The sequence below is a fragment of the Enhydra lutris genome, unplaced genomic scaffold (genome assembly GCF_002288905.1).
Source record: "Enhydra lutris kenyoni isolate GAN:26980312 unplaced genomic scaffold, ASM228890v2 scaffoldscaffold96, whole genome shotgun sequence".
In the NCBI taxonomy this organism is placed as follows: domain Eukaryota; kingdom Metazoa; phylum Chordata; class Mammalia; order Carnivora; family Mustelidae; genus Enhydra; species Enhydra lutris.
The window spans coordinates 554,712-580,609 of NW_019154180.1; the positions used below are offsets into that span (position 1 = coordinate 554,712).

General features: G+C 49.6%; 1 protein-coding gene across 2 annotated transcripts in view; it reads left to right on the forward strand.

Annotated features, from left to right (window-relative positions):
• Positions 1-25,898, forward strand: part of LOC111139160 (mastermind like domain containing 1) — a 109,985-nt gene that overhangs the window by 51,209 nt on the left and 32,878 nt on the right. For both annotated transcript variants that reach the window (XM_022491326.1, XM_022491327.1), the window contains exons 2-3: positions 5,419-5,577; positions 22,211-23,917. In XM_022491326.1, coding sequence (XP_022347034.1) covers positions 5,482-5,577; positions 22,211-23,917 — 1,803 coding nt within the window. In that variant the 5' untranslated portion in view covers positions 5,419-5,481. The remainder of the gene's footprint in view (positions 1-5,418; positions 5,578-22,210; positions 23,918-25,898) is intronic.

Sequence of the window (25,898 nt, forward strand, 5' to 3'; positions counted from 1 at the left end):
TAATTATGCTATCCTGATGGGTGGGAAGTGGTATATCAAGTTTTGATTTGTATTTCCTTAAGGCCTACTACTAATTAAGCATCTTTACATGGGCTTGTTGGCCAAAAGTGTATCTTCTTTGGAGAAAGGTCTATTCAAGTCTTTAGTCCATTTTTTAGATTGTATTGCTTGTCTTTTCATGGTTGAGTTGTAAGAGTTCTTTATATATTCTAAGTCATGCTGGATCTTTATCAAATATATGATTTGCAATAGTTTTCTCTTACTCTGTGGGCTGTCTTCTTACTTTCTTGATAATGTCCTTTTGACACTCTTAATTTTGATGAAGTCCAGTTCATCTATTTTGTTGTTGTTGCTCATGCTTTTGGTGTCGTATCTAAGAATCCATTGCAAAATCCAGTGTTATAAAGATTTTCCCTTATGTTTTCTTCCACATGTTTTATAGTTTTAGCTACTGTGTTTAGGTTGGTCCATTTTGAATTGATTTTTAAATACAGTGTGATGTAAGGGGTCCAACTTCATTTTTTTGCATGTGACTATCCATTTGTTAAAGAGACTAGTGTTTCTTCTACTGAATAGTCTTGACACCCTTTTTGAAAATCAATTGGCCATAGATTTATGGCTTTATTTCTGGATTCTCAAGTGTATTCCATTGGCATATATGTTTGTCTTTATGCCAGTAGTGCACCGTTTTGATTACTGTCATTTTGAAGAGGCTTTTTTTTTTTAAGATTTTATTTATTTATTTGAGAGAGAGACAGAGAGAGCATGAGCGAGGAGAATTGATTACTGTCATTTTGTAGTACGTTTTAAAACTGCAAAGTGTGACTCCTCCAACTTTGTTCTTTTTCAATATTTTTGAAGTGATCACATGATTTTTATTATTTTGCTTATTAATATGGTAGATAATGCGTGTTCACCTTTGGATATCAAACCAGCCCTGCATCCCTAGAATAAACCTGACTTGATTAGAATGTATAATTCTCATAAACTGCTAAAACTTTGTTATGGATTTTTGTGTTTATGTGCCTGAGAAATATTAGTCTGTAGACTTCTTTGCACATTCTTCATCTTTGCTGTTAGGGTAACACAATGATTTGGGAAGTGTCCCCTTTTCTTCTGTTTTCTGAAGAGATTATGTAGAATTGGTGCTAATTCTTCTTTAAACTATTGGTATAATTCTAGTGAAACTGTCTGAGCCTGGAGTTTTCAATTTCTGGAGGTTTTTTTTATTATGAATTTAATTCCTTTAATAATTATATTGGGCTAATTTTGGTAGTTTGTTCTTTTAGAATAATTGGCTCATTTCATCTAATTTTCAAATTTGCATGGGTAGAGATGTTTATAGTATTTTCTTATTACTCTTTACATGTCTACAGAATCAGTAGTAATATTCCCTTTTTCATTTCAATATTGGTCATTTGTCTCTTCCCTCTTTTCCCTTTGTTAGTCTTTCTAGATGCTTGTCAATTTTATTTTTATTTTTTCCTAAAAACCACCTTTGCCCCATTGGGCTTCATTTTTTTTTTTTTCTGTTTTCAACATAATTTTTTTTTTTTTTTTTTTAAGATTTTATTTATTTATTTGACAGAGAGAGAACACAAGTAGGCAGAGAGGCGGGCAGAGAGAGAGAGGAGGAAGCAGGCTCCCTGCTGAGCAGAGAGCCCGATGTGGGGCTTGATCCCAGGACCCTGAGATCATGACCTAAGCCGAAGGCAGAGGCTTAAACCGCTGAGCCACCCAGGCGCCCCCTTCAATATAATTTCAATAGCAGCATCTATTCTTGATATTCCCTTCTTCTTGTTTGTTTTAGATTTAGATTTATTTTGCTCTTCTTTTCTTGGTTCCTTAGTTGGTAATTCATTGTTTTTAGACTTCTCCCAAATTTCTATTGTAGGCATTTAGTACAGTAAATTTCCCTCTAGCTTTACCTGTGTCCTACAAATTTTGATATATTGTATTTTTGTTTTCATTAAGTTCAATTGTTTTTAAGTAGGCTCCATGCCCAACATGGGGCTTGAACAAATGACCCTGAGATCAAGACCTGAGCTGAGATTGAGAATCAGATGATTAATCAACTGAGCCACCCAGGCATCCCTAGTATTTTTAAAATTTGTCTTGAGACCTCCTCTTTGACGCATAAATTTTTTTAATGTGTTGCTTAGTTCCCAAGTGTTTAGAGATTTTCCTATTGTTTTTCTATTGTTGTTTCCTAATTTGATCCCATTATAGTCAGAGAAATCTCAATTCTTTAAATGTTTATGGATTGTTTTATTGTCCAGAATAAGTTTATCTTGATATATATTCCTTGAGTGCTTGAAAAGAATGCAAATTTTACTTGTTTTTTTTTTTTTTGATGGAGTGTTCTCTAAATGTCAATTAGATCCTGTTAGATGATGATGTTGTTGAATTCTTTGTGTTGATTTTCTATCTAGTTCTATGAGTTGTTGAGAGAGGAAGTTGAAGTCTCCACTATAAATGCGAATTTTTCTATTTCTCCTTTCAGTTCTTTTGATTTTTGCTTCATATGTCATGCAGTTCTGTTGTTTGGTGTGTGCACAATTAGGATAACTATGTCTTCTTGGTGGATTGACCCTTTTATCATTATGTAATGCCCCTTTCTGTCTCTGGTAATTTTCTTTGTTCTGAAGTTCATTTTATCTGCAAATACCAGGGCTACCCCATAACTATTTTTTATTACCATTTACATGATATATCTTTTTCACCTTTTACTTTCAACCTGTTCATATCATTATATTTGAGATGAGCATCTCACAGACAGCATATAGTTGGATCATGTTGTTTTTTCACTCTGCCAACGTTTGTCTTTTAATTGGTAGATTTAAATCATTTTCATTTTTAAAAACATTTTATTTATTTGAGAGAGAGAGCGAGAGAGAGAGAGAGAGAGAGAGCACAAGTAAGGGCAGGGACAGAGGGAGAGGGACAAGCAGACTCCCTGCTGAGCAGGGATTCCAATGCAGGGCTGGTTCCCAGGACCCTGAGATCATGACCTGAGCTGAAGTCAGATGCTTAACCAACTGAGCCACCCAGAGTCCCTGGATCATTTGCGTTTTAATGAACTTACTGGTAGTTAATGCTTAAGTCTACCAATTTATTTTTATCTTGTTTGTTTTGTTTTTTGTTTCTTTATTTTCTTTGTCCAGACTTCCTATAGGTTACTTGAACAGTTTTTGAAATTCCATTTGATGATTCATGTACAATATTTTTGCATGCATCTTTTTGTATGCCATTTTTAGTGGTTACTCTAGGTATTATGTCATATATACATAACCTGTAATAGTCTACTGATGTCAATATTTTACCAGTGTGAGTGATATTTTACCAGTGTGAGTGAAGTATGGAAACCTTACTTCTCTTTCCATCTGCTCTTTACCCTCCCATTTATAATGTAATTATGTTAAATATTTCTTCCACATAACATTTAGAACCACAGCATGCAATGTTATAATTGGTGCTTCAGCTATCAGATATAATTTAGAAAACTTGAAAGAAAGAAAGTCTATTATATTTACCCATATTTTTTTCTTTCCATTTTTCATTCTTCTTTGGTGGTGTCCAAAATTCCCTCTTTGATCACTTCCTTTCTGGTTAGAGAACGTTCTTTATCCATCCTCTTAGGAGTGGTCTGTTACTAACAAATCCTTTGAGTTTTTCTTTATCTCAAAATATCTTGATTTCCCTTCCATACCTGAAGCATATTTTCACTAGGTATAAGATTCTGGGTTGAGATAAAATAAGAGAACTCTCTTATTTCAGCACTTATTTAGATCTTCTGTTTTAGCTGACTTCCTCTGACAATGCTTTGGCAGGGAACAGGGTCACCATCTCATTTCTACCAGGTTCCCCACTTAGCCTTCATTGACACCAAGGAGGTTGGGGTGCCTCATTACTGCTGGGTAGTAGTGAGAATTCTAGCTCCCTCCTAGGCTTTTACTGATACCATCCTGGCTGGGATCGGTAGTAGTGCCTCATCACTGTTCCCCATGTGATCCCCACTGACACTGACAATGATGGGATGTGGACTCATTACCACTATGCAGGAGCAAAGGTCCTGACTCTCTATTAGGCCTCCTCCTATACTACCTTTTTGGGGACAGGGAGAAATAAATCATAACTGCCGGGTTGGGGTAGAGTCTAGGTCCCCACTTGGCCTCTGATGTTGGGACTTGATGGGACCACACTTTTTCCTGTGGTGTTTAGCTGAATTAGAGCAGTTCTTGTATAAACATGTTCTGCCTCTGTGGGCTGTCCCTTTTTTGGTCCTTTAGCTAGAGAGAGTAAGCTTTTGTTGGGGAATTTTCGTCAGTGTCTATTGTCATTTTGGGGTTGCCAGCTTCTTCAGGTCCGTGTCTGAGATCTATGAGGCAAAAACCCAGAGAACTCACCACCACATTGTTCCTCAGGTCCCAAGGTCCCTTCGTCTCTCCACTTTCCAGGTCTTCTTATGTTGGTTTTATATATAATGTCCAGAGGTTTTAGTTGTACTCAGTGGGAAAATGGGAAGAGTACATTCCCATTTTCCCAAAGGCAGAAGTCTGGATGTGGACAATTTTGTGCCCGATTCTATACTGCCAAGAGGATTTCCAAGAAGGAGATCTTCCCTCATATATGAATGCCTTAACAGAGCTCTTATTTCATGTCTCTATCATGAAAGACAAAAAAAAGAAACAAAATAAAATGAAAAAAAAAAAAGCTTTACTTGGTTTAGCACAGGTCTGCTTATCTGTCATGGCAGGTGTGCACTGGAGTAGACATGTCACCATCTGCTTGGTTAGTTTTGGGTAAACCAGTACACCAGAGTTTCATGAGCCCCTTCCAACACCCACTGCTTCCTTCCACTGACTGTCAGGTTATAAACTGTTAGTCAGCTAACTTGGCTGGGTGCTAATGGGGCCAGAGTTTGGAGCTGCTCCTTCAGTGCACCATAAGTCTTACTCTAGGAGAGTGGAAGGGGCCTTAAGCCATCACCTGATCCAACCACCATGGTTTTCACATAAGAAAATTGTGTCAGAGAACAGAAGAGTCTTTCCCCAGATCTCACTGCATACCACATGCACAAAAAAGCCAGACCTAAGATCCTCATTCCCTGCCTTTAAGCCTAGTGTTATTTTAGTTACGTCAGGCTGCTTCTCCACCCATCCTTCCACTCTCCAGTGAATTCCGCTCTGCCTCATAGCCAGGGACTGCCATCTCATCCCAGCCAACTGCTTCACAGAAGTGCCCCCATCCCTGGGGGTGGGAAGGGGTTCAATGAGGGGGGTGGGGTGGGGAGAGAGACATGAAAGGGAATGTGGCTGACTCCACCCAAACCTGTCCTCAGAGTGAAAGTCTGTGATTCTCGCGGTCGATGGTCTCATCTTCATATCTGAAAGACAGTGTACTTTTTGTCTCCCTAAGCCCTGTGTCTAGGTCGTTTGGGAAGAGCCTTGGAGAGTCAAGAATAAAATTGCAGGTCAAACAATGGATGAATGGAAAAGTCGGCTTGTAATCAAGAGCATGGTTCCCCATTTCGGCACGGTGGGAAATCGTCAGGAGCCCAGAAAGCTCCAGGAATCGGTCAGACAATGGGCTATTGGGGGGAGGGGGCTGTTGAATGCTTCTTATCTTAAACTTGAATATGAGATGTGTTATTGAAATTCTCTGTGCAAACTTGTTGGCAGGGAACCAACCCAAAATATAAGGAACTAGAATCTGACCTAGAAAAGATGTAGGAGATGAGCTGACCTTGCCCCTTACGAATTTCTGGAAGAGCAGGAAATACGGTCCAAGGATCCATCTCGACTCCCAGTCTAGTGAGCTCTGCCCTGCACCCCTTCAACTAGAAAGAAAGGAAGAGCATGAGGGAAGTAAAGCCTTCTTTTTCTCTTAACAGAAACAAGGAATGTGGAACTGACAGACACTAAATAATATTGCGTTCACTTCCTAGTACCACTGAGAACAGGAAGCCAGTGAATAGAGCACAAAAAGAGATTCCCATTCAAACTCTCTGACTCTGGTGTCCTTTTAAAAGCCCACTTGACAAATTTCACCTTTCCTTCCTTGGAACCGAGACCTCATCTATGTGTCTGAAACTAAGGGCTAAGGCTTCCAGCAGTAGTTCTAGGAGCCAGGACAAAAGAAGGGATCACGAGAGCTGCTGGTTAGTTGAATTTGACATTAAAAGCCTGCAACATCACCAGTCTACCAAGATTAGCTCCATTAGTAGGAGTTGCAGCAAACACAATGGCTGTTATCTCGGTGTATTGGGTCCACAGAGGAGAGGCTTACCTAATCTGTGAAATTAATACAGCAGAGAGGAAATGGCTCTTATAGAGCCGTGGGTCTGCTTCCTTCCTGTTCAGAGAACTGGGAGCTCGGGGCTCTGAGGTAATGCCATTTCACATAACTAGAGGGCCTGGCCTCTCCCATCCCAAGGGCGATCCACAAACGTAAGTGCACAGGTGTGGGGGGAGATTGTTGAAATCTCACTTCTCTGTTTCTCCTCAATGTCTACGTGCTCAACTGGATACCGCAGCCTCAGTATACGTAAACATTTACAGACTTGGACGGCCGGGCTCCGCTCACGGAGATGGCGGTCAGATGGGATGGCAGACATGGAGCCATTCCTTGGCCAGCCTCCCATCCTCCACATTGCCAGCCCTTCAGGCAGCCTCTCTTAGAAGGCAGTGTCTAACCTCCAGTGGAATTACCCTTTAGATTTCTTGCTTCTCTTTTATGGTTGACAACTGAGTCAGTGAAGGAAAACCTCTCGGTGATGCATCTAGAGTCCAGATGCATTTGGGCTTGACTTCCAATTTCTCCTCTGTTTCACACTGGGTTTGGCTCCTAGGAGGAATGAGTGGGCTGTAGTCTAAGGGTCCTCTTCCCCTTCCCCTCCTGAGCCCCACCAACACCCTTTAAAAGAGTGTGACTGGCAAGCAACTGTTTTGGTTTTGATCCGTGTAGACCTCAATGCTGGAAGGGTTTTCTTAGAATAGGCCCTTGGAGTGGCCATCCGTGCCTTCACTTGGGAGAAGTTGCCATTGCTTGCACCATTTCTAGGCTTTGCATCTCTTTGCAGATGGTCTTGTAGAGCCCTTTGTAGGCCATGCCAAAAATTCACATTTATTGCTTGAGAGTCACACCTTGGACTTGATCAAAATCAGTCCTTCTTCCTCCATGCCACTCTTTGTTCTCTGCCTTGGCTCTGAGTGACCTGTTTCCAAAATTCTAAGTTGTCCTAGAAGACCAAGGATTTGCCCCAGTTGAGGGGATCCAAAAAAAATAGACCTCAGTCTCCAAAAGCAACTTTCCCAGATGAGTCCCCTTTGCAGTAAAAAGCACATGTGTCTTCTTGGAAGATGCTTGTGGTCTCTGAAGGGGATGATACGGAAGGAGCCCGCTTCTCCGGGTGGGCCTGCAGGGCTTGCATAGAGGCTGGCCAAGGCGGGTGCTGCTGCCACCATCAGCCAGCATTGAGGGCATGTCTTGGTTTGAGCACAGCTAGATGTTCATGGTCATTAAATCTCTGCAGCCTCGGGAAAATACCCGGTGCTAACACAGAGCTCGGCTGCACCCCCCGAGGATCTCAGCAGCCTGGGTGTTTGTGGTCTGAGGGACAGAGATGGACAGATCAGATGCAGAAGGGCCTGCCGGGTCACCAGGAAACCTGCTCACAGACAAGTGATTGCAAGAATGGGAGCGGCTTGCCTCTGTCACGTGGAGATCTGATTGAGACGCTCATGAGGGGCTTCTCTCGTCCTTTCCCAAAACACAAACTAACAACAACAACAAAAACATATTTTAAGTAAGGTCTGTTCATAAAATCCTATCAGTCTCAAAGAAGAAATCTTTTAAATAGCCCGGAACTATTTCTTGTGAACAGTTGAGAGCCCCCTTACAGGAAATATACATCCTAAGACCGTCCTAAGGGCTCAAGACACCGGGATTCTAGTCTTGCTTCTGCTACTAAATAGCTCTGGGACTTTGTCCATCCTTTTCCCTCCCCAAGGACAAAAGTCAAATGAACCAGAAATAAGACTTTGTGCCAAGCATTTGCGGAGCAGTATCTCCCGTAACCCGTAGGATAATCCCGAGATCAAAACCAACCGCTCCCTATTACTACTACTGCTGCTGCTGCTGCTTCCTCTACTCCTCCTCCTTTTCCTCCTCCTCCTCCTCCTCCTCTTCACCTCTAAATGCAAGTGGGGCTGAGCAAGGAAGAGAGAGGAGCCCTGTGTGGAACAGGAGAAGATACAGATTGGGATGGCTACAAAAATACTGGCTCCATCCTTTAGACTAGTGTCCCTCTTCTTTAGACTAGTGACCTTAGAAATATCCAGTAAGAGAAGGACGTTCACCTCCTGCTGTACCGCGTGAGCAGGGTTCAGAAATTTTATCCATCGTCCTTGGAGGCACCTCTCTTTCCTTGTGAAAGAGTACAGGACTCAGTAAGGAGACCTGAGACTAGCGTTTTGTGAGACCTTGAGCATGTCCATTTCCTCTTGAGGTCAGAGAGTCTGTCTCTGGCCTCTCCCCCACCCCATTTCCAGGGTCTGTTCTGTGTGCCCAGCCCCATGCCAGACCCTGGGCTCTGGCAGTTCCCAGTCGAGGCGCGGACTGTTCCTGGGCTTCCTCCCCCAGGAACAGATCAGTCCTACTCTGCAGTTCTACTTATCCTACCCTGAAACTGGGAGGAGAGAATTGAGTGGCTCTTTCACACAAGCTACTTCATTATACATTAGCTCCTCTGCCCCCGCAGGGTGGGGAAGAGGATTTGTATTTCCACTTCACCAACGCAGAGACTGAGGCTGGCAGAAGACGGGGAGTCTACGGGGAGTCTCCCAGCGTTACAGTCAGTAGGTTGGAAATTCAGATCTCAGCTCCAGGTGCCCTGACTTGGAAGGTCATCTTCCTTTGCTGCTTCCCATTCTCAGATTAGGAACCCAGAGTGTTAGGACCTTCTGTGGACTGGGCATGACTTTTGGGGCTCAGGCTCGAGCAGCGGACCAGAGTCCCAGGTGACCTGGAGATTTCATCCCAGTGGCAGAGACAGCCTGTAAACAGTGGTAGAATGGATGCATCTTTTATACCATCCTGGTGACTCCCTGGAAACTTCTGACCGGCCCTGTCTACAGCCCAGCCTGTGTGCAATGAGCCAGCTGATTAAAAACCTTACAGGGAGGTAGGGACAGCCAGCCAGAACCTGGGCCAGTGTGCCCCACTTCGTGCAGGCTGTGGTCAGGAGCAGGTCTGGCCCCAGGAGAGGGGAGGGATGTGTCTGGCCCCTCTTCCAGAACACAGGGGATCCAGAAGACCGACTCATCAGGTCGGCAGCTGTCCCTAACACTTACCGAGAATCTTGCAGGAGTGTTTGGGCTTAGGTCCACACTAGTAAAATAGGGTCACTAAGCCGACCTCTGCCCACATCAGGGTTTCTGGGATGACGATGACCAAGATGTGGATATGAACGCAGTCTAAAACCCACAAGGCATTACTGCTGTTTGCACTTTTTTTTTTTTAAATGATCAGAGAATGGCATTGGCTCAGAAGGCAGTGGGAAGTGTGTCCTTGGAGCTCAGGTAGAAACACACAGGACCCCTGAGGACACCTCGGTCTCTGCGCTGTGGCTCTGAGCATTCTGGGTCAAGGCCTGCAGTGCGTATGCGCCTTTCTATTTTGGGGATCCTCCCCATGGAGCACGCAGCTGCTCGCTCCCTTTTCCCCCTCCTCCTCCTCCTGCAGGAAGGGACCTTTCCTGCTTCAGACATTCAGCCAGGGCGGCCACTAGGCAGAGGCCTGGCCTGAAGACCAATCCTTCCTGCCAGGGCCAAGCACTGCTCAGTTTGCTGGACACTGCTGGGCGCCACATCTGGGTCCTGCCTGGGTAGCCCAGTTCAGCAAACTAGTGACCTGAAAACCGCAGTCTGTTTGAAAGGGAGGGTGCCGGGAGCGAGCTTTGTTTGGCAGCTGGCTTCTGCTGGCATCTGGGAGCTCAGTCCTGCCCTGCCTGCCTTTCTGCCTGGCCCCTGGCCCCTGGCTTCCTTGACTTTAGGCCCAAGGTGACAGGTGTCTGGAGGTGGAGCTTCCTGGGGAGGAGAGTAGACTCTGTCGGACCCCAGGCCAGGGCAGTGGAAGAGCCCAGCTGAGCTGCAGCCCGAGGCATACCCCCCATCTATGGTATGTGCCACCTGGGGACAAGCCCTGAAGATGAGGGCCTGGGGATCCCCGAAGTCCGAGCTGGCCTGTGTTGGCTGAGGCTTCTTGCTTTTGCTGCAAATCTCCAGCTGGAGAACTCAATAGAACTGGGCTTTCAGACAGATATTTGGGTCAGGTGCTGCCCCTGGGGTGCCAAGTTCCAGACTTCATGAGGGAATGGGGGAAGCAGGTGCTTCTAGGCTTGGGCTACAGATTCTGCAGTCGGCATAGAATAATTTGTTAGCGCCCTTCCTTCTCCCCCTCGCCTTTCTTTCTCCTCCTCTTCCTTCCTGCCTTTTCTTTTTCCTCCTCATCTCCCCCTCCTTCTCACCAGATTTCCAACCCCCCAAATACCAAAGTTAGAAAAGCAGCCACGAGCCATGGACTACTGGACTTGACTGCCGAGGGCTCAAGTGTGGCTGCCCCTGCCACCACCTCCCACCCTCCTGGGACCCTGAGGTCTCCCATTCCATCCAAGGCTCAGGCCTGGGCACCTAGTAAATGATCCATAAGCAGCATCTCCTGTCCCCCTTGGCCAGAAGTTCCCTTAGAAACCATTCAGGCTAGCCCCTGTGCCAGATATAAGAGGCCAAGGACACGCGAAGGAGAAGGAGCATGTCCAAGGTCATTGGGCCAGTTAGTGAGTTTAATCACACTTTCTGAAAAGCGGCTGTCTCTTGGCCTTGTCAGAAACAGAAAGAACAGGATAATTTGCAGGAAACCTTTTGCTCCAATGGTTAATTCCGACCTGTCCTGTCACAAGGCTAGGTGCTCTGGGGGTACAGAGATGGGGAGGAAATGGCCCTTGCTTTCAGAGAGCGGCAGGCCTAACATGGCGACCTTGAGGTTGGCCAGAGCACGGGGCTGGAAGTGAAAGGGGTAGAAGGTGAAGCTGTATTATCTGTAGAGACCCCTGGAGGCCTGAGGGAAGAGGGTGTGCCTGAATCTGGTAGACAAGACGCGAACTGTTTAAAAGTGTACAGAGGCTGGGAGAGCAAGGCAGATGGGCGCCCTGGAGGAGGCGGGCGCCTCTCCTTTCGCTGTCATCAGCAAAGGTGAAACACGGCGTTTGAGGCTGCTGCGCACATTGCCCAGTGCAGGCCCAGTTCAGAAATGGTCACCTAACTTGGGCAACAGCAAAAATAGGGAAGATTTCAGCTCTGAAAATGTTACCTGCCGTTCTTGTCAACAGTCGACCTCCGTGGCCCCCAGCAGGGTAGGGAGGGCAATTTGGCAATAACAGATTTCCCTGGGGGACGATGCTCAGCTGAGGCTCTAGGTCAAGGGTTGGCAAACTCCAGCCCAGGGGCTAAATACAGTCAGCAGCCTGTTTTTGTAAAGTTTTATTAGTACATAGGCACGTCCGGCCAAGAACATATTGTCTACCGCGGAACTGCAACGGGGACCACGTGGCCTGCCAGGCCTGAGAACATTAGGGTTCAGGCCTTTACGGAAGAAGATTGCCATCCTGACCCAGGTCACTGGGCTTCGGTTCATTTTCTCTGAAGCCAGTTTCTCCTTATAAGCAGGTACTCCTCGGTACCGCTTGAGGGAACATCCCCGATCCTCGCGCCCCCACCCCGCCCCCCGCCCCAGGCCCCCGCTCCCTCTCCGATGCCGCAGCTGGCTCAGTCCCCCTGGCCCTCCCCCGCAGTCCCTGCCTCCGTGACTGGTCCTGGTTCTTTCCGCAACTTCCGTTCTGCCTGACCTGTCGGCATCACAGACAGGTTGAGCTGGTGGTTCCCGCCACAGACAAGTTCTCGTCCACGGCCCTCCCCCACCTGCCATGGGGCCCCACGGTGAGCTCAAGGCCACCTCCCGGGCTCATGGTGCACTGAGCCCACTGGCTGCCTGCCCACCCATGGAACATGCCAGGAGCACCGCCCCCCTCCCCCCACCCAGGGCCTTCTCGCTGCCTTTGTCCTCCTGCCTGGAGGCCCGCTTTGTCCTGTCACTCTTTCTTCAGTGCTCTGAAGAAGGCCACTCTCGCTCCAATCTCACACGCTTGCTGTCTCTCCTGCGAGAATGCCGGCTCCCTCTCAGGCTATGGCTCCACTTCTCTCCCTGGGGTCTGCTCCTTCTAAGGGTTTTCTGTTTGGGGCCCCCGAGACAGCCTTGCTTTGCACAGTTAGTGGGCAGAAGCCCGGGGCCACTCTCTCTAGCTGCCTCTTCTAGAGCGAGCTCTTGGTGCTCAAGTTATCTAGTGCTGGGACTGCCTGTGACACACTGTAGGAAAGTTGAACATTTTCTTGCCTCTTTTTGCCCTTTAAGTCCAGCCTTTGGGGTTTAGAACAATTAACTTGGCCAATATAAAATATCTCCAGGAAGCCAGCCCCCAAACACCAACACCCAACATCTGCTTTCTGAATATAGGGCTTCAAAGAGCTAAGCGCACTGTGGCTAACTGCTGTCCGTTCTATTTATTTTAGCCGCATGACAGCTAAGGAACTGAGAAATGCCTTGCCCTTTCCTGTAGTTAAATCTGACATGAAATTACTTTATTGGCAGCATTTTAACAAACAGAAATCTGCCATGCTTCCACCAGCGGCTCAGCTTCAGGTTTCTGGGTGAACCGAGATCATTATGATGGCAAGGAGACAGCTGCCAGTCTGGGCTAGTTCAGGGTGAGCCTTCTTCCTCGGGGCCCAGCCGCTGGAGCTTCTCACAGAGAGGCCAAGCAAGGAGGAGCCATCCTTGAGGACAACCCCCACAACGGCAACACCATCTCCACCAAATACCACCATTATCATGACGGTCTTCTATACCCGCAGGAGCACCCCCATCTTTCCATACGTACATGCATGCACACACTCACACACACACGTGTACACACGCACACACCGAGGCAGAGGAAATGCTTTGGGTTATATGACACATTCCATGATGTGATCACAGACACTTTCTATATATAGTGAAAGAAAGGAATATTTTCCATTGTCATTATTTTCGCTATGTAACCCACGCCTGTTGCTGCGTGCTTTGGAGGACCCAGAACGTCAAGCATGTATTTGTGGGCAAAATGAAATTAGGACTCTTTCCCCCCAGAAGAAGCCTCTTGTCCCCAAGCACACACCTTAAAAAACACCTAAGTTTGGATGAGAGATCTTTTGCTTTGTAGAAGGATTTTCTGCCAATGGCCAATTCTTGTTGCAGTTTATGATGACTTGGTTTACAGAAGTTAGCCTTGCCTACAGCTGTTCAGAAGTACAGCCAATGAGTAAAGGCAGCTCTCCCTCGAATGACAAATGCTGCTGAGTAAACCATGTTCAAGGCTATTTTAGGACCACCAAGAATGTGTTTGCATTTTCAAGAGTGGAAAGAGAGAGAATATTTACTTGGCCCTACTAGCCCCAGTTCGGTTGTTCAGCGTGGTGAGTGAGTGAAACGCCACTGAATCATATGCTTAAAAGAGGTTCATTAAACGCTCTGTGCATTTAACCTTAAAAAAAAAAAAACCTAAATTATTTCTCAGAGTATACGTATATCGTTCCAATTTTAGTGTATGTGCTGCCGAAGCAAGCACAGAGTATACGTATATGAAATCCTCACATGATACATTTGAAAAATCTCATTGCATCACTTAAATGTGTACAGTTTTTACTTGTCAATCGTGTCTCCGTAAGGCTGGAAAAACCATGATGCTCCTTACCCCGCAGCCCCTCCCAGCCTCTGCATCTCTGGTGTCGGAGCTCAAACCGCCTGGTTCTAAATTCTGCTAACTGTGGTTGGTACATCTGCAGACGGTTAGTAGATCTTAGAGTCACAAGTTGGCACTCAGCTGCTAAAATGTGCTTATTCACAAGCACGTGACCTTCTAAATGCACGAGACTAACCAGGTGGCTCTGGATTCTTCTCCCACCTACACAGCTGTCGGGTTTCTCATGCAAGGAAATTCCTGCCTTGTTCGAAAGCCTGTTGCCATTTTACTTAGCTCATTGTTGGGGCACAGGCAGAAAAGTGAGGTATCCGTGCACCTAAGCTTCAAGACTCAGCCTTCAAAAGTTCCAAGGCCTGGTACCTAATTTTGTTCTTCTTTTTTTTTTTTTTTTTTAAATCATCTCTAGATCTAACGTAGGCCTCAAACTCGCAACCCCGAGATCAAGAGTCTGACACTCCACTGACTGGGCCAGCCGGGCACCCCTAATTTTGTTCTTTTAATGTTGTATTCTCTTTCATAAAGAGGGGCCCCCAAACTGTGTAAGCTTCAGTCCCCACAAAGTAGAGATGCATACCTGGGAACAGAGGGGAAGGTACTGAGCCATAAGCAACCATTTTTCTCTTTGCCCCATTTAAACTACTCACGTTGGTGTCCCAGCAACAGGGAGGATTGCCTCCCACAAAATCAGGACTGTCACCATGGCCTTGAGTCTGCCTTATCCAGATGGAGCGCTATGACTACCCCACGTGGGGCATGATTTCCACACGGCTCAAACTGCCCCGGCTCAAAATGACCCAGGACTTGTTTCCAGCTCTTGGATTATCAATGGCTACTTGCTTCCCAGCTCAGCTCCACCAGAAGTCCTATCCCTGAAATATGCCAACAGCCCCTCTAAAAACTCACTCAACCCCTCAGGGCCCAGACCAGGGGCTTCCCCACTGACCCCACTCCCAAACCCATCAACACCGGCAAGGAGCCAACCACTGCCTGATGGGGCCCGCTTCCAGAGTCCCTGCCAACATGGGGGCACTTGTGAAAGGAAGGCCTGGGGAGCCGGGGACCAGATAGCGAGGGAGAAGGAGTAAGAGCTTCCCATCCCATGTGTGGTCAGCAGCCAAACTGGGGGCCTCACTGGGGCCTTTGTGGTATGGACCCAGAGCCTCCCAGACAGGTTCAGAGTACCAGTATGGCTGCATTCCGCCTTTGGCATGGTGTTCTCTGTGAACTCAGTCCCCCTCCCTTCAATTTCGGTCATTCCCTACGTGTCGGATTCTGCTGGAGAGATGCAAAGTTGCGACAGTGGTTGGTGGAGCGGTTAAGGGCGGGCAGGTGGGGGGACAGAGGCCCAGACGACTGACTGAGCCCATTGCCGAGTTCTCATTCTTGATAGATCTTCAGGAATAGCCTTTAAAACAGCACCACTGACCGTCATAGGCCCCTTGAGTTAGCTGGGGAGATGGCAGGCTTCCTGGTGATTTGGTAGGACCCTAAACGAGATGCAAGTGAGCACGGCTCACTTGACCCGAACTGTCGGCTGCCTTTCCAGATTCAGCTAGTGCACAGCTGCTGTGCTCAGCACTAATGCTGCTAGTGCACAGACATACACACACACGCACATACACACAGAGGTACACATGCATTCAAGTAATTCCTTATTAAAACGTCCTAGAGATATTTGGGGAGGACCATCATCTGACCCCCCACTGGGCTGGGGGAGGGTGTGCTTTCTCTAAGAGTCTGCAGCTGCCAACAGCATATGCACATCCTGCTCGTGGCCAGGGCGCTTGTGGGCCATTGGGCTGCTCCTGGCCTACTGTCACCCCAGGGAGAGAGACCCTCCTGGGTGGGGGAGAAGAGACCTTTACAGCTGGGGAAACTGAGGCCCAGAATGGGTTAGGGACCTAGGAGAGGTCATATCACTGGGTCCTTGGAAGCCCAGCCCAGAGGGAAGTGAGGAGGGTCTGCCCAGTGGCCCTGGTGGCCTCTGCCATCGGTGTGTGGCCTTGAGCCTCAGCTCTGCCTCCACTGTTCCCCTTCTTTGCATGGTTCCAGGCTCGTCAGCCGCATTCCAGTGGGACACCGATGAAGCTTGTTAACCTGGGTCCTGCACACACAGGGTTGTCTGGACTGGGGCAGGGCCTTTGCCTTCGACCCTCAGCTTCCATTCCAGCCCCCGGCAGCCCCGGCTCCATCCATTGGCCTGCCTTGCCAAATGGGTCCAACCATTTGAGACTGACTCCATCTTTCCGTCCTCCCCAGAAGTGATCATCCTTATCCCACTGGTGATGCCACATGGGACTGTGTTTGGAGGAAAGCAGGGCAAAGAAGGGCTAACCTGAGAGTCTGAAAAGCTGGCCCATGGATGCATCTCTCCCAGGCTCCAGGCCCCACCAGTCCTGACGTGAGCCTGTCTCTCCGGGTCTGGAAGTTCTGAAGAGCTAGGAGTGCAAGGCTTAGGGCTCAAGAACCCCTTGTTTGGGGGCACAACACTTCAGGTCTTTCCGGGGTGTGGGGGCAATATGAGTTACGAGCTCCTTAAAGCTACATAAGCCTCCAGGTATGGGGGCATCCTTAGGAGTTGCCAACACTTCCAGCTGCTGTGTGTCCACTACAGAAAGGAAGAACGCAGTTCTAGAAAATGCATTTGCTGGGGCTGCTGCTTAGATGGCTCTGGTCGACGCTCGCTGAAGCCCAGGTCCTCAGGACGGGCCGTCAGAGTGCTGCAGCACCGTAACAGGACCCAGAGGGCGGGGGCAGTGCTGCGGGACCATAGGGACTAGGCTGCTCACGTCCCTTGCCTCCCTCCACTCCCAGTGGGCGTGTCCTTATTTGTCGGAGGGCAAACTGAGGCCTACGCTGGAGGGCCATAGGGCAGCATGGGGACCCAGGGCCTGGAGAATGAGATCAGTGGCAATTACAGCTCGTGATGCACCTGCTTCACTGACGCTGTGAGGCACACAGGGCAGGCCCAGGACCCATTTCACATAAAAAGATACTGAGGCTCACAGAGGGGGAGTGATTCACCCCACAGTCACACAGCAAACAGAAGAGCTAGGACTTAAATGCAGGTCTTCTGGTGCCTCTTCCAGGGCTCCATCCTGCCCCCCTGCCTGCCACTGCCTACGTCAGGGGCCAAGGCTACAGTATCTGCCGGCTCAGAGCAAGGCAAGGACACCAACAGATTCCCCATTTGGAGGTTGAGATTCTTGCTTCAAACCACCTGTTAGCAGAGATTTGTGCTTGAGACAAACTGACTCCTCTTGGAGCCAGTCAGCAGTCAGGGTTCCCTGGCACTCCCAGCCTCCATGGGATTGTCCAAAGCCTCATGTCTTGCAATTCCGGAAATGCTGAAAATCCTGTTTGAGCTACAAAAAGGTCAGTTTCAATTTGTGAGGAGATCTTTCTGAAAAACAAACATGCAAGTGAAACATACAATATACACGCCGATTCTAACCTTATCCCCCGTGTGGATCTGGACATATTCTTCCCCCTCTCCCTTCCTTCCATCCTCTCTCAGTTCCTGAAAGCCCAGTCCTGCTGCAACATTGTCTTATCCATTCTGGGGCTACCTCCATCACGCCCCATAATGTCTTTACTCCTTCCTTCTAAGCAGGTCTGCTAGGGACTATCCTTGTCTCCAAGGGCTTGAGATCCAATGTAGCTGGCCAACGCTTGGAAACTCCGGAAATGGAGAACTGTGCGGAAGAAAGATTTGATGGAGTACAGACATGCTTGAGAGAGACTAAGAGAAGTAGCAGCAGACTGGCCCAAGCTGACCTGTGGGAGCCACCAGCTGGGGGAGGGGTGACAGAATCTAATAAGCTGATCGTCATTTCCACCTTTTTGACCATTTTGTCATGGCCCTATGTGCCCGGCGACCTCTGCAGGGAAAATGAGGTTCCCTGAACTGATGCCTCCTGGTCACCTTTAGCCTCCTCTGTTCTTACCCAGCAAGAACTGTGCACATGTTTGTGTCCATGTTAAGCCTCTGGTCAGAGTTTCAAAATGAAGGGTTTATAACAGCCTGCTAGATTTCTTGGGGAAGAGTGATATATTTATGTATTTTTCACACACACACACACACACACAAATACACATACATATATCATATTCCTTTTTCTTCTTACGCCCATTTTATAAACCTGGACTGTACTCTCATAATCTAGACCTTTTCCAAGAAATTTTTTTTTTTCCCAAGAAATATTTGCCCTTTTTGTCCTTCTGGACTAAAAATGGAGAAAGGAAAGAATCACCATGTCATTGTTCAGACAGAACCAGAAATAATACTGACTACAGAGCTGAACTTGGCCCCTATCAGAAGGGTTGCCTTACTTTTCTCATTATTTAAGGGGTGCAGAAGCCATCACATGCTTTCAAATGCATCTCAGTGAATGTTTATAGGGTTGTGGGGATCACATCCGTGGCTCAGTCTGCTTGTGAAATGGGGTTAGCGATGGCCATTCCTTTTTAAAAGATGCCAGGGAACTCCCCCACTTCCTCTCCCCACCCTGTCCCTCCAACCCCACCAAAGATTGACCTGTGAGGGCTCAGGCTGGGAGTCGGGACACCTGGGGTCTAACACAGGTGGACCTGTGTCCTTGCCCTGTCGTCCTTGTCCTCTAACTAGCTGTGTGACCACAGGCAAATCACATCCCATTCTGTTTTCTGTAAAAAGAGAAGATTGAGATGTACTCTCTGGAAATCCCACCACTTTCTACTGATTTACTTTTTTTTTTTCCTGATCTGCTTATTATATATATAAAAAAATATCACAGTGAGTGGCAGGATTGTGTACAATATGTGGCCTGAGGAAAGAGGGGCTGCTGCTAGCTGAGACCAATAGTTCGCTGCCGTAGGCTCCACAGAGACTGGAAAATGGCCCAGGGGCAAAGCTAGAAGGTTCGTTTAGAAGGGTCTGGAAGCTTTCTTGAGGGACTTGCCACTAACAACATGACATTGCCCTAAATGTAGCTATCTAGGGGGAGAAGTCAGTAGACCTCCAGGCCTCAGTGAGCACCTCTGCATGAACCCAGCCTCCTTCCCTTGGCCTCGTGCAGGCTCGGCCGGGCTTCGGGCTGGCTGTTGAAAGCGCTCAGCCTCACACCCGAAACACAGAGCCGAGGCCTCCAACAAAACCAAGTCTCTCTTAAGTCCATTGAAAAAGGGAAGCACAAAAGAGGCTCCCGCTTGCCCCGCTGAAGCCGAGCCCCGGCCAGCACCGCGCCCCCCCGACCCCCTGCTGCACCCTCAGGGACAGCAAGGCCGGCCCGGCCCCTGATTAGGCATCCTCCCAAAGTGTCCAGTGAGACATCCAGCTGCCGACTTCGAGCAGCCAGGGCGGCACCCACTTGGGCAAACTGGATTCCCCAGCAGTGGGCTAGCCCCCAACACCCTACAGGGGTGCCCCAGGGTCCACTTGGCTGTTGAGGAGCCGGCTGGGTGGGGAGCATAGGCTTGGCGGCCTGAAAAGTTGTATGCATAGGCCTCAAGAGTTAGAGACTACGTCCCCTTGCCCCGTGCCAGCGGTTCCTCCTGTGAGCTACTGCATCTCGTGGTCATGCCCAGCCCTCCCCCACCTCCTGCTACCCTGGTCCCAGCAAAGTGACGGCAGACGAACGACTAAGGAAAAGGTCCAAGAACCCACAGAGTCTGCTCCAGGCCTCCCTTCCATCCCGTTCCTCCCACTCCATCCTCCCCCTGCCTCGACTACGTGGACTTAAGCGTCGTGGCACCTGCATCTCAGTCTTGAATTCCCTGAAGGGGATCCGGGCTAGAACCCGCCCCCACTCATCCCTTATTGATCCATTTCATCCATTTCTACTTTCAATATATTGGAATTCTCTGAACTCCTTGGGAGAATGCCGATGAAACAGAATCAGTTTGGGACTCAGTGACTTGTTTGTGGGCTGGCCCATGATTGACTGAATGAATGGCCAGGAAAACATGTAGCAGAGCCCCCTGCACACCAGGTCATTTGGTTCATTTGTCCATTGATTCATTCAGCTGCTGTTTACTGAACACCTGGTGTGGGCCGAGACAGAGTCCGCTGCTCCCGGATGGAAGAGTGGGCACAGGTGAATGGAGAGGCCGCTTCTTGTGCCCAGCCCGTTCTTGCCGACCCCAAGAACCTCAGCCCCAGGTGGATTTGATGGCAGAGCTGCCCCTCAAAGTGCCCTTGTCCACGTTGCAGAGAAGAGGCAAAGAAGGAGGCAAGCTCCCTCACTCCAGTGGGTGGAGCCCTTTCTGTGGCAATGAGACAGTGTCCTCCCATCAGGGCGGGTCAAGGCCTCAGCTTGAGAGGCAGCTGAGGGGTCGGGGAGGGGGCCTGCATCTCTCTGGGCCCTGTTGCCCTCCAGCCAAGCAGCTCTGGGCAAGACCTTTCCCTTCCCTGGGTGTCAGAGCCCCTGTCTCTCCTAGGACGGGAAAAGGTCCCAATGGACCTTTTGGCATGGCATGGCTGCCCTTGGTAATGGCAGCCACGAGTTAGGGAGGGTTAGTTAGGGAGGTGCCGCAGGATCTCAGAGCAGCATCAATGAGATGAGGCATTTAGCATCAGAATCAGCCCAGGATCTTCAAAAAGACTCAGATCCCTGCCCCCCCCCCCTGCTCTGGACGAGAGTGAAACAGTTCATTCGGGGTGGGGCGCTGGGAATCTGGATATGTCTTGGGGAATCTGATGAGCACCAGAGCCCGAGATGTGCAGCCCTGGGGGAATCTCTTTGGATGTTCACTCTGTCATGACAGTCACGGCCAGTGTGGCACTAGCTGGGGGCCACCCACACACGTTGACCCCACCTCCCTCACCAGTGAGCCAAGCATGAGGAGACATCAAAGGACCAACAACAATTGTCCCAGTGAGACTTCTGTAGCTAAACAGGGGGATTCTTACACAAAAATTTGCTTCAGGAGAAACACGGTTGCCCCTTAAACAACACAGGTGTGAACGGCACAAGTCCACTTCCAGGCAGTTTTCTTCAGGAGAAATACAGGAAGGAACTGTGAATGCGTCTTCTCTTCCTTATGATGTTCTTAGTAACATTTTCTTTTCTCTAGCTCCCTTTGTTGTAAGGCTCTAATAACAATACGTAGAACATCCCAAATCTGTGTTAACCTACCCAAGGTTACCATAAGGTCCCCAGTCCACAGTAGGCTGTTAGTAGTTAAGTTTCAGGGGAGTCAAAAGTTACAGTTGGATTTCTTACAGCAGGGCCATTTTCAAGGGTCCTCCGTTTCCCTCCTCCCCTGTTGGCATGGAGGTGTTTTCCAAGCCCCTCTCTTCCTACACATTCCTCCCCTCCACCCCACTCGCTTTTCCCTCCACTTGCGGGTCACAGTCATTAACATGACAGCCACAGATGATTGTATGGAGCCTCGAACGAGTAGAAAATACTGCATCACGAACTGCTTTGTTCCCAAAGGCTATGCTTTTATAAACGGAGAGCAGCTCCCCCAAGGTGCAGATCGCAGATTGGGTCCTTTTCCTGTTGTTCCATATCTCCCCAACCTAAGGATGCACCTGCAGAGAGGAATTTCTTCTTTAGATAACTTTATACTTTGGGGGGGTGGTTATAAGTCATTCTCAGTAAAAACAAACAAGCAATTCCAAACCGTAGAGAATAGAAAGGGCCTCGCCAGTCACCCCCAAGAGATGACTGCTCCAAATGGTCACATATATGTTCTTCCAAGCGATTTTTGCATGTACGTAGCAGAGTGTGTGTGTGTGTGTGTGTGTGTGTGTGTGTGTGTGTGTGTAGAAATAGAGGTGCCCGTGCCCCTATGATCGGTCTGCAACTTGTGTTTCCCCTAAACAGGATAGCTCAGCCAGCTGCCCCAAAGCCCACAGCCAGATCTGCTTTCCTCCAAAGGCTCTATTGTGGTCCCATTGCAGACCTTAGTCTGATGCATTTAACCAAGACAGGGAGGCAATCTAAAAGTTCAACGTCTACATTAGGCTTTTCCTTCTTAGTAATGGGGGTCTCTGTAGACAGGTCCTTGCAGTGTGCCCTCAAACGCCCGTCTAGGACACAGTTCTTTCCGTGGCTTCCACACAGCCGAACTGAGCTCCCCCTTACGCGGGCAGAGAAGATCCTTTGTGGGACTTCCTGTGGTGTTCGGTACACAGACAGCATAATTCCTAATTCGAAGTGTAACAAGACAGTTTACATGAAACACAGCAACAAAGAAGCAAGCATTAGGGTTCCCAAAATAGGCTGTATTATATAGTTTTGACAACTATAAGTCCCGAAATGGAGAGATGTTTTATCTTGCAAGTTTCCTGTTCATTAGCTTTCATGTGCCAAGGCCTTATAAAAATTTCTCTCTCCCTCTCTCTTTCTCTTTCTCTTTCTGCCACAGGGACCCGTTAAAAGGAGACAGGAAGGAGACGATTTCCAGTTTCCAGGCATGGCTGATGGGGGTTACCCTAATAAAATCAAGAGGCCTTGCCTGGAAGACGTTACCCTTTCTATGGGCCCGAGTGCCCACCCCAGCACGGCCTGTGTGGAACTGCAGGTTCCTCCGCTAACGATGAACCCCAGTGCCACAGCCATGGGAGGAGCGGGCCATTCGTTACCCCTTGAGACGAATCCCATGAACGGCAGCGTCATGGGCTCGCCATTCGTGGTGCCGCCGGCTGCAGAAGTGGGACTGAAAGGACCCCCTGGGCCCTACTATGACAAAGCCAACAGCGTGCCGGCTGTGGACCAGGAACTTCAAGAACTCCTGGAGGAACTAACAAAAATTCAAGAACCTTCTCCGAATGACCTCGATCTCGAGAAGATCCTGGGCAGCAAGCCGGAAGAACCACTGGTCTTAGAACACCCGCAGGCGACCCTGGGTACCAATCCCAAGCCTCCAGTGCAGATGCCCCACTTGGAGAGCCTTGGTACCAGCAAAGAGTTTGCTTCGAGTTGCAGCCAGCTCACGGGGGCAGGGCCGTCGCTTCAAGTCCCGCCCTCCCCGGCTGGGATCAGCTATGGGATCCCCCCGCCAAGTAAGCAGGGGGCCTCGCCCAGCTCTTCGGTGGCACATGCCAAGAGCCAGGCCCCGGGGGTGCCCCCGGCCGCTTTGCCCCCAGTCCCAGTGCCGCAGTGGCATCACGCCCACCAGCTGAAGGTGCTGGCGGCCAGCAAGCAGGGGTCCGCTAGTAGACCGCAGGCGCCCAGCCCCAGCTGGTCGGGCCTGCCACCTCCGGGCATGTCCCCGTCTTACCGCCCGGTACCATCTCCGCAACCGCCACCGCAGTTCAGCCCTCAGAGCCTCATGGTGTCCTGCATGGCGTCCAGCAACCTGCCGGGGAGCGCCTTCCAAGCCTCCCCCAATGCCTTACTCGCCAGCCTGGCGTCCGGCGGCACCACTGCCCTGGGGCCCGCCATGCTCTACACTCCTGAGAAGCTCCCCAGCCCTGCTCTCAGTCAGCAGGCGCAGTTCAACCCACAGAGCTCCATCCTGGCCAACCTGGTGTCCTCCGGAGTCAAAAGTCCTCCAGGGCACCTGCTGTCCGCCCTGCCTGCCAGCAACGCGGGGCCCTCCCCCCCCTACCGGCCGGAGAAGCTCTCCAGCCCGGGCTTGCCGCAGCAGTCCTTCACTCCGCAGTGCTCCCTCATCCGGAGCCTCACACCCTCTGGCCACCCGCTAACGCAGCCGCCGCCGCCGCCCCCGCCGCCCCGGCAGTCAACGAGCACCATCTTTAAGCCCTTGACCAACGACTCATCCAAAACCCTGAGCGTGATCATGCAGCAGGGGCTGCCCAGTCCCGGCCCTGGAATCCCGGAGCCCTTTACCTTCGGCAACACCAAGCCCCTGTCGCACTTCGTTTCTGAGCCGGGCCCCCAGAAGGTGCCCCCTGTGCCCGCCACCTCTAGGCAGACGTCCCTGCTCCACTACCTGCAGCAGGCACCGCCGGCCTCTTCCACCACCACCTTGTCCACCGCTACTGCCACTTTGCTGCCACCACTGCCGCAGCCTGACCACTCATCATTCCTTCTGCACCAGATGATGCAGCAGCCCCAGCGCTTTCAGCGGCTGGGGGCGCGGGACTCCATGCCTTCTCTGCCCAGACAGGTAAGACGATCTCATGTCCAGTGGCGGTCCTTGGTTCTGGAACTAAGAACCGTGTCTTATGCTATTGGCGACCTGGCTCTGGAAGCAAACGTGGCTGTAGTCCTCTCTGAGCCCAGACTTGACTCGGGAAAAGTCTATTTCAGCCAAATTCCGTGTGGTCCAACTGCAGTATTAATGAGGCCAAGGTTATGGTTTCAGTTCCTGTGTGGGCCACTTAACTCCTCTGGGAGGAAACGTGTACCCAGAAGGTGCTGCCAGGGGAAGGGGACCAGGGGAAGGCAAGGCTCTGCCCTGCGCCGCGTGGCGTGTTCCCTCACCCAAGGCTAGCAGACACATTGCAGGATGCAAGGAAATTGCACCGAAGCATTTAAATCTTGTCCCTGCTGGCATAAGGCTTGCACATGGAGCCTTCTAGAAATGGCCCAGCAAACTTCTGCTGAGCAGGTTCCAAATGAAAAGGACAGGTACGTAGAAAGTAGTTACTCTTAGCATCTCCATTCTACAAAGAAACTGAGGCTCAGAGAGTTGAAATGACTTGCCCAGAGTCATACAGCCAGGGGCAGAGCAGGAACCGGAAACCAGGAAGTCTTAGTTCAGAGCCTGTGCTCTTCCCAAAATCACTGTGACTTCTCCCTCTCCCTCATCTCCTACAATCTGACCGCTAGACTCAGCTGGTCCTTCCTGAGTGGTGTGGACCACAGTTGGCCCTCGTCAGTGCTCCAGTCGCTGCCTGTGTTGGTTATCCACTCAGGAAGTGGAATGGGTTGTCTCTTGCCGGGTAACAGATTACTCCAAAACATCTGCTTAAAACAACACACGTGTATCACCTCACAGTTTCCGTGGGCCAGGAGTCCTGGCATCACCTAGCTGGGTCTTTTGACCGTGAGTCGCTTGTAAGTTTGTGGTCATCTCCAGCTCAATCAGGAAGGTTCTCCTTCCAAGTTCACTCCCGAGGTTGTTGGCAGGAAGCAGTTCCTTGCAGGTGGTTGGACTGAGGCCTCGGTTCCTCATGAACTCTTGGCTAGTGGCCTCCCTTGGTTCCTTGCCATGTGGGCCTCCTCATAGAGCATCTCACAACATGGCAGCTGGTTTCATCTGAGTAAGCAAGACAGAATGTGCCAGCAAGAGAGGAAAGGGAGTGCCAGCAAGTCAGAGGTCACGGTCTTTAGAACCTCGTCTTGAAAGTGATGTCCCACCTCTTCTGCTCTATTTTGTTCTTTAGATACAAACATAAGGTGTGACTACCAGAAGGCAGGGGTCACTGGGGACCATGTCAGATGCCTGCCTACCCAGGGTGCTGTTTATCCTGGTCCCTCCTTTGGGGAGGGATCTCAGCCCTCCCTGAGTTCAGGTCCTCTTGGCTCTTTGTCTGAACTCAGAGTTGTCTCTTAAAGTGGTTTCCCCCAATAAAGCAGCCATCACTGCAAACACTACCTTCAAGTGACCACATATAACAGAGAACTGACCGTGTTTCACATTTGCTCAGAAGTTTCCAGAGGCTCCATGTGCCTTCTTAGACTCAGTACTCTTCAGGCCCATCTGGCACTTGACTTCTATCATCCGGAATGCTCGTAATTCCTGGCCCACTCTGCATTTGCAGCCTTACTCCTGCCATTCCCTCTTCCTGGCTGTCCCTTCCCACCTTCTGGCTCCTATCCCACTCCTACAGCTCCTAAGGTGCCCTCCCCTCCAGGAAGCTTCTCCAGACAGTCCCGGGTACTTCCATCTCCCATGCGGGCTCCCTTTTCTGTAGAGAAGCCGAGGAGGACAGCTTGGCCAGGGACCTGGCCTGTGGGAAGTAGCTGTCGGGGCTGACCTCTATTCTGAGGGCCCCGGATGAGTGTGACCAGGGCAGCCCCTGGAGGATAGGACCCGTGTCTTTTTCCTCCATGCCTCATGAGAGCTCCACACCTGGGAACCAGTCCTCGGTGAAGTGTTCTGACAGGTTGGTTGAACATTAAACGCAGTAATACATCTAAAG